The sequence below is a fragment of the Bidens hawaiensis genome, unplaced genomic scaffold (genome assembly GCF_021521415.1).
Source record: "Bidens hawaiensis isolate Kalapana, Puna unplaced genomic scaffold, B.hawaiensis_p1.1 tig00056052_1, whole genome shotgun sequence".
Lineage (NCBI taxonomy): Eukaryota > Viridiplantae > Streptophyta > Magnoliopsida > Asterales > Asteraceae > Bidens > Bidens hawaiensis.
This window is the reverse complement of record NW_027500109.1, coordinates 12,912-22,098: the sequence shown is the minus strand read 5'-3', so window position 1 is coordinate 22,098 and position 9,187 is coordinate 12,912. Positions and strand designations below refer to the sequence as shown.

The 9,187-nt window shown below is 38.9% G+C and overlaps 1 protein-coding gene across 1 annotated transcript; it reads left to right on the top strand.

The window, feature by feature from the left end:
• Positions 1–436: 436 nt before the first annotated feature.
• Positions 437–8,798, top strand: LOC143601318 (uncharacterized). Its single transcript, XM_077078762.1, has 2 exons — positions 437–445; positions 7,914–8,798. The coding sequence occupies exon 2, from the start codon at positions 8,041–8,043 to the stop codon at positions 8,554–8,556; it is 516 nt and encodes a 171-aa protein (XP_076934877.1). The 5' UTR covers positions 437–445; positions 7,914–8,040; the 3' UTR covers positions 8,557–8,798.
• Positions 8,799–9,187: the final 389 nt, after the last annotated feature.

Below are 9,187 nucleotides of genomic sequence, written 5' to 3'. Positions count from 1 at the left end.
TTCGTAGGGGTGGACATGGCATTTTGGAGTGACCGTTGATGAATCAAGAGGTCGATTTTATTGCTGGTCAAAACAAGTTTCTAAATGCTTTTAACAATAATAACGATTTGAGTTGCAACACCTACAAGAACCCAAATCAAAATAACTCAAATTGGCGTCCGTTCGGTGCACCACCTAGCTTTCAAAATTCTTACAATCAAGGACAAGGTCAGTATTTTAATTAATAACAATAAAAATGGTGCTAATGTTCAATATAATGTGCAGGATTCGAGCGATGAAATAGGACATTTGGAAGATATGATGAAGCAAATCCTGGAAAGAGATCAAGCTACACAGAAAAAGTTCGCCGAGTACGACCTACTTTTAAAGAATCAACAATAATAGTTATTTGACCTTCAAATGTCCATTGGTGATATTGCTCATCAATTAGAAGAGAGGCCTCTAGGTCATTTTTTGGGTATTCCTCAAACTAATCTGGCTGCTCAATTGAAAGCCATCTCCACTCGTAGTGGTAGGGTTTTAGGTCCGGAGATAGTTAGTAGACAAGTTGAGAAAGATGGGGACGATGAGTTGGTGGATGAGGAGATAGAGATGGAGGTTCCGGGGAAAATACAGGGTAACACACAAATTATAGAGCCGCAAGTACAGAGAAGCATCGAGAAGAAGCCGGTTGAAGTCCAACCACCACCACACATGATTGACCTTGCCTATGTCCCGTATCCCACTTTTCTAAAGGATCAAAAGTATACGAAAGATTACGGGCATTTATTCAATATGTTTAGCCAGTTAAAAATTAACCTCCCGTTCGTCGAAGTCCTCCGGCATATGCCTAAATATGCAAAGTTCTTGAAAGACCTTCTTAAAATAAAGTATAAGTTGGAGGAACTTTCGACTGTACCACTAAATGGAGAGTGTTCTGCGGTGGTTCTAAGTAAAGTACCGGAAAAATTACCCGACCCCGGTGTTTTTACCATTCCATGCCTTTTCGAAAGTGACATGACGTGTCAAGCATTGGCCGATCTAGGAGCTAGCACAAACCTCATGTCGTATTCTATATATGAAAAGCTAGGCCTAGGAGAGCTCACCCCTACTCGTATGACGTTGCCTTTAGCTGATCGTTTCATTAAGTATCCGAGGGGTGTCATGGAGAACTTGCTCGTTAAGGTCGATAATTTGGTTTTTCCCACATATTTTGTTTTATTTGGATATGGAGGCCGATGAGTGAGTTCCTATAATTTTGGGTCTTCCACTTTTACGTACTGCTAGGGCAATCATTGACATGTTCGAAGGCAAGATCACTTTTAGAGTCGGTGACGATAGTGCCACTTATATGGCTAAATCCATGAGACATCCGAGTGGTCAAGGCGGTCTTACTGATCCATGTCATCCAGTCTACTCGATATAATCATTTATCTTGGGCATGGATCCACGTTTTGACGATTCCCGTTCCGTGAGAATTGGTTGGGAGAAGGAGCGAGAGGTTTCAACTTCTCGAGTAATGGTAAAGTGTGTTAGAGAAATTGGTAGTGGTAAGAGAAAGTTTGTGAAGGTTCTTTGAGCTAGAAAGAAGAAAAGTAAGGTTGATGAATCGTCAGACCTAGATTCAGTATATTTGAGGGCATTGGAGTTCTACCGAGGTAGAGAAGCTCCACTCGGTCCGCCACGTGATTCTCATAGCATGAGTTCTTGAGTGAAAATTCAAGTGTAGAGTTTGTTTATTTCAATTTTTTTTTATTTTTTCTTTGAGTCACTAACGTTAGTTTTTCTTAGTTTTAATTTGTGTCGTTGAGTCGGTTCAAGGAATCACTACTATCATGGAGAGAGGATTTGATGAGAATTCAAGGGATTCCAGGTAAGTTTTGCACGTAAAAATGACATAATATTGCATAAAAAGACTTCAAAATTTCGTAATAGTGACGTAATTTTTAAAAATTTTTCTAATCATTAAAGATTCAAAATTTCGTAACTTTCTGTTAAAAACACCTCGCGTAGGTACAAGGACCCCACGCGAGACGCTGGGATGTGAGGCAGGCAAGACGACACACCGCGCGGCCAGGAGCCCATCCCTGGTCTCTTAGCGCGGCCATGGGTGAGCGTATCAGATTTTATTTATTTTTTATGTTTTTTATTATTATTTAATATTTCTTGTTATTCCTTGTTTTATCATTCAGGTGTGATTCCTTGTGTTTAGTTTGGTATTTTGAGTCATGTTTTAGGGTCTAGTTGTTCGAGTCTTGTATAATTCATCAAGTCACTAACGTCGTTTTTTGTAGTTCGTCGTTGTTTTTGTATTTTAAGTTTTGCTAGTTTGAAGAAAGATTAAGCTAGAGACGATCCCCAGGTTGAGTATAATGAAAAAAACAAGTTTGGGGATGGAGCAATTGAACCGTATACTTTATATTTATTTATTTGCTCCTGATTATTCATGTTTTATATATTTGTTGGTTGGTGATGTATTTTAATTGCATAATATCTATTAGATTGATAAGATATATTATTAGATATTGTTGAATTTTTTCCGCTTACATTCGTGTGTGAGAGAAGGAGTTACTGTTTGGAGAGCAAGTTTGTCGTTGGAGGGCATTCATGGAAGAAGAATTTGGCATCATGTTACATGCACATATTACCAGCTACGGGTATGTTTGGAAAAGAGCTTTTAGGAGCTTTTAAGAGCTTTAAGAAACAAGCTTTTAAGAAAAAACTCATACTTATTGAAAAGTATTCTTTGGTTTTAGTAACTTGAAGCTTTTAGGTTAGGGGTATGTTTGGCAAAACTAGCTGGTAGCTGTAGATGGAAGCTGCTAGCTGTTAGCTGGTGGCTAGAAGCTGTAGCTGGTAGCTGTTAGATGTAGCTTTTTAGAAATATTTAGGTGTTTGGTAGAGTAGCTGGATCTTTTAATAAAACTAGTAGGGTGCTCGCGCGGTGCACCGTTTTAATACGATACCTATTCTGACTTGCCCCTTTCGACTCAAAACCGTACCAACATGAACCGAACTAAATTAGCCCTTTTTTCATCAACTCGTTTCGACCCTAATTTGGTCTTACACATGACCCGGTATTGCCTGACTCGACTTGTTTTCGATCCTAACCAATATTCACATAATATGTTAATTTTTTAAAGTTAAAAAAGTATAGCAATATGGTACTCAAATTAAAGAGAATAAAATGCCCGTTTTTATGATGCAATTTTAAAAAAAAAATATTAACGTGCGAAAACGTTATGGTGTTTTAAAAAGTCATGGGGTAGTTGGTTTTGAATATGGGTTAAATATGTAATGATTATTTGTTATAGGGTAGTTGGTTTTGAATACGGGTTAAAAAGTCATGGGGTAGTTGGTTTTGAATATGGGTTAAATATGTAATTACAATCATGGGGGTAATTATTATTGTACAATTTCAAATTTTACAATTTTGGTTCTTGAACTTCCATCATATTTTGTTAATTCATATAATAATAATGTATTTAACCCATATTCAAAACCAACTACCCCCATGAATTTTTAAAATACCATAACTTTTTCACATGTTAATATATTTTTTTTAAATGTATCATAAAAACGAGCATTCTATTCTCTTTAATTTGAGTATCATATTGTTATACTTCTTTAACTTTAAAAAATTAACATATTATGTGGATGCAAGTTAGGATCGACAACAAGTCGAGTCAGGCAAGCCCGGGTCATATGTAAGACCAAATTAGGGTAGGAACGAGTCGATGCAAAAAGGGCTAATTTAGTTCGGTTCATGATGGTACGATTTTGAGTTTAATGGGGTGAAGTCAGAATAGGTTTCGGATTAGAACAGTGCATCGCGCAAGCATCCAACTAGTTTTCTTAAATGCTCCAACTACTCTACCAAACACTGAAAGATTTCTAAAAAGCTACAACTAACAGCTACCAACTACAGCTTCTAGTCACCAGCTTCCAGCTACCAGCTAGTTTTGCCAAACATACCCTAAGTTTTTTCCATTATCTAGCTTATTAATATTTTATTTTGTATTATTTTTAGGTTTTTAGTTTTTTGTAGCCCGACTTTATTTTTATTTTATTTTTATTCTAAGTCGTCTTTATCTTTGCATTGAGGACAATTCAAAATTTAAGTGTGGGGATATGAGATTTGAGTCATAGTTTAAATCTAACTTTACTCAAAAAAATTTTAAAAAAAATAGAAAACTGTTTTAAAAAAAATGTCCTTTTAATTTAGTTTTTTGCGTTAAAGTGGGAGATGATGATACTTATCGGGAATTGGTTTTCAAACTACTAATAATATGAGATAATATAAAACAAAACGCACTTAACTTGGGATGTGTCAGTAGGCTCAGCCTTGGGAATGAAAGGGCAATTTGATAAAATGGGTAAAACGGAAATATTTTGTGGGTAAAGCGTTTTATCTATGGAAAATAAGTAATGAAAGGCGGGTCATACTCAAACCTCAATTCTTGGTATGAAATGTGAAAATATTATGAATTTTAAATTTGAATACGTTATGATATGATGCTTGTGTAGGTTTGACGTTAGAATATGCCAAGTAGCCGGTGATATAAATCTTAAATTGCTTAGTTTTAGTGTTTTACACTTCAGTGGCGTATGGTTTTATAACCTTAATTCTTGTATTGATGGGATGCTTCGGGTCCGGAGAGTATGGGTCTGTATGCAGTTTATTCACCTGGGTATTCATAATTCCTAAGTGGGGTTGTGAATATTTAAATAAAGCTAAAAAAGAGAAAATACACTACTGACTTGATCATCCACGCTGTTAGCCATGTGGGGTCCCCTTGCTCGTGTCTCATTAACAATAAGAAACGGACCACAAGGTTTCACACCCCGAAAATCTTAACACAACCGAAGATTTAACTTAAGTCGTTCGGGTTATGACAGATGCCGATAGCCAATAATAATAGACAATTAATAATAAAAGCATCATCTTTTATTAAAGAAAATATTTTACTTTATCTGAGTTTCTTACGCATGCTATTGCACGGTTTACATTATTACAACTTTATTCAAACACCACATGCCCTCCTTTCCATGCCTCCTCGAAATCCTCACTTACCTGAAAAGCTGTAACATCCCAAAATTTAGAATAATAATATTTCATATCGATCTGTTATGTCAGGAAAGTTTACTTAAGTTAATAAGTAACTAGTAAAATGGTAAAAGGGAAAGATAAGTAGGCTAACTAAAAAGAATTAATCATGGACTAAAAAAGAAAGATGGGCCTTAGGTCCATAGGCTTAAGGGAGTATAAATACCACCTTAAACCCTAAATCTTTCCATTTCCATCCATATTATCCATCTTATTCCCTCTATACACCATAGCACACCTATAAACCCTTCCATTTCGGCTGGAAGCAAGAACAAGGATCCGGGATCAAAATTAAACCTTGTATTGATAGATCCTTAGGATACAAGCTAAATAGAAGGTCAAGTCTCGTAACCAACCTAGCTGTGACCTTAGAAACGTCTAAAGGTACGTTCTTTAACCTTAAAGGTTACGTTTTATATGAACGGTTTGCTATGAAACTTAACCCTAGAGTAGGTCGGGTCTAAATGCTTCATAAAAATGCAAACTTGATGATTAGAATGAACTTAATAGACCTATGGCAATATACGGCTCATAGATAAACCCTAGATCTAGCCTATAACGTTTTAACTCTATAAAGGTTTAAGCTTTATGTCTAAAACGGGTTAGACCTTGAAGCCATGATGATAATGGGTGAAAAACGGTTATGAATGATGATAAAAAAGGGTTAAAAGTTCAGGAGTTAAACCATAGAACAGTTACTGAGCAAGGTAGAAACATAAAGATAGAAAGATGAGCAGAACTAGGGGTTCTCAGCCAGGACTGAGGGTTCTCGGTCAACCCGTGTTTTCGGCCAGGTATGGGATTTTGGTCAAAACAAGAGTTCGGTCAAACTCGAGTTCTCGGTCAAACCTGAGTTCTCGGTCAGACCAGAGTTCTCAGTCTCCAGGGTTCTCTACCAAGGGTTCTCGGCTGACCAAGTCCTCTTTTGGGTATTTGGCTGAATCCAGTTGGGCCTAGATGGACAGTTGGGCCCAGATAGTGAACAGTTGGGCTTGAAACAACTAAGCCCACATCATGCTAAGCCCTTATCTAATTTAAACAAGCTAGCCAATTGTGCACAGTTTAACCCCATCCAGGGGCTCTGCCCCTTGGACCCCGCTAGCGGCTGCCGCCCCTAGAACTCCGCTGCCAGGGGCGTTGCCCCCGGACCCCCGTTTGTTGAAGGCAATAATTAAACTAGAAACGCGATATGGGTAGTGATAGTTAGATTGATACGTGTACTTGTTATACAGTTAACCGTGCACAATTAAAGAAGGGGATAACGATTAACGGTGAACGCAACAGGATCCAGGTGAGTTTCTAGCCCCACTTCCTTGTTATGTTTTCGGGGCTGTGTGCATACTCGATGTGATTTGTTAATACACGTATCCTAAGTGATAAGTGTATGCCCAATGTGATATATGTGAACGGTATGAATGATCGCTTGACGGCATGTGAACGATCTTCGGATATTGCGCGTACTGTCAAGTTATAATTATGACTATGAATGTTATGTAAAATGTATGAATGATATGTATGTATGTTATGAATGAATGTAATAGATAGAAAAGTAGAAAAGGGACCAGACCCTTATAATATCTGTGATGGTAGGGACCAGACCCTAATAATATATGTGATGGTAGGGATCACGCCCTAATAATATCTATGATGTTGGGGACCAGACGCTTATAATATCTGTGAGGTTATAGGGTGGAAGGCTCTTTAAATATGATGGATAGTTATGTATTAAAAGTAAGTATGAATAACGTACACCCCTTCGGGCATGTGTGCAAGTATGTGAACCAATTGTATGTTGTATGATTACCTAGAACTCACTCAGCGTAGCTGACTTTTAGTATGCACGTAGGTGAGTAGATTGAAACAGCTAGCTTGAGTGGGGACACATGGAGGAAGAATAAAGAAGCTGGCATCTGAAGTTTTATTGTTAATGTTTAAAGTAAAAGACATGTTTTAAGTTATGTTTTAATGAAAAGTTATGGATATTTGTAATGACTGCTGATGTTTTATGTTATTCCGTGAAAGTTTTAATCAACTCTGATATTTAGAACTGTGTTTATGAGTAAATCCAACGCTAAAGTAGGGCACTGGGATCGGGGCCTTACAAGTTGGTATCAGAGCAAAGTTCAAGAGATTTAAGCATACTACATGCTTAGACTTGAATAGAGAATGGGATTTTAGTAAGAAAAGAAAGAAGATGTCAGTTCAAGAATGACATGTGTCACTCAAGAAAGCTCAGTGAAGGTAAAGTGTATATTTAAAAGACGTATGTGAAATGATAAGGAAGGTTATGTGAATGATAGGGATAGGATTACATGATTGCTCTGATTGACTAACTGTTTAATGTAGTACCAGCACAAATAGACTCAAAAGGGGAACTGTATAGGACACGGAAAGTAACGTGATCAGCTAATCACAACTAGCCACTATTATTACCTGTTAGCCTTACTATCCTTGTACTAAATAGTTCCTTGAGTGATGACGTTTGTGTTTTCCCTTCTTAGAATACAATGGCTGGAACGGGAGAAAATGTGGGAGCTGGAGGCCGCACCGGGCGCCGTGGAAGGCCTTGTCGTGCCCGAAAACCTTCGATAGAAGAAGCTTCCAAAACGAGAGACGAAGGAAGCGCAGCTGGAGGAGACCAGAACAAAAATGAAGGGGTTCAACTAGATCCTGCAATCCAAGCAGCTATTGTTCAAGCTGTAGCCACTGCTGTGAAGAACTTGAACCAGGAGGGGTCTGCTAGAGGCCATGAAAGTACCGCTGAAGGAGCGGGAGGAAGGGGTAGGAAAGATGACGAAGGAGAGAGGGAGGCTTCGAGTGTGGTAAGGTCTGTGAAGGTTGATGATAGGAAAAGAGGCCGAGGTGGGTGCAACTATAAGTCTTTCAAGGAATGTGACCCGCCAAAGCTAACTGGTTTGGGAGACGCAATCGCTACTCTTCAATGGATAACCACTATGGACAAGGTTATCCGCATTCGCGAGTGTCGTCCCGATCAAGCTGTCGGTTATGCCACCCAATCGTTTGTAGATGAGGCGATGTATTGGTGGGAGTCGATTGAGCAGAGAAGGAGTCGAGAGGAAATAAAGGCTATGAGGTGGGAGGATCTGAAAGAACTTGTTATGAAGAAATTATGTGCTGAGGCCGAGGTTGAGAGGGTGGAGATGAAGTTCCTGTACTTGAAAGCTGGGATGATGACACATCGTGAGTACACCACCGAGTTCAACCGAATGTTTAGGTTGGTGCCTGAAATGGTCAACAATGAGGCTAAGAGGATCAAGTGCTACGTGAGGGGATTGCCACAAAAAGTTTGCCTACTAGTCAGGGCAAATAAACCTGCTACCTTTGACTCTGCTGTTGAACTCGCACAGATGGATTATGAGGACCTGTCTATGGATGATGTTGTTGTGGTTGAGGAGAAGAAGGATAAGAAGTGGGTCACTCCTGTTAAACGACCTCGTACTCAGTTGTGAAACTTCAAGGATAAGAAGCAGAAAGTGTGGGAGAAGAAATTGTGTAAGACCTGCGGAAAGATGCGTGGTGGTGAGTGTAAGTGGAGTAGGAGTTCTGATGTTTGTAACAAATGTAGAAAAACTCATGGTGGAGAATGCAGGATGGGGTCTAATGCGTGCTATAAGTGTGGGAAGGTAGGGCATTATGCCAATGAGTGCAGTACGAAGCCAGCATGTTACAAATGTGGCAAGACATGCCATATGAAAAGAGAGTGCACCGATGGTGAGGCTGGAGGTAGTGCGAAGAAGGATGCGGAACCAACAAGGCCAAAGACTAGAGCCTACATGCTAACGCAAGAACAATCCAAGCAGATTCCCGATGTCGTCACAGGTAAGTTTCTAGTAAACGGTGTTTCCGCTTCTGTGTTATTTGATTCGGGTGCGAACAAAAGTTTCGTAGCCACGCTATTTAGTAAATTTGCTAAAATGAAATGTTGTCGAGTGTCTGAAACTTTGATAGTAGAAACCGCTAGTGACACTTCGGTTAAAATAATGAGAATGGTTAAGGACTGTAAGATAGAGTTAGAGGGATATGAGTTCCCTGTTACCCTGTATGTTATGACCTTAGGAGGGTTCGATGTGGTTTTGGGAA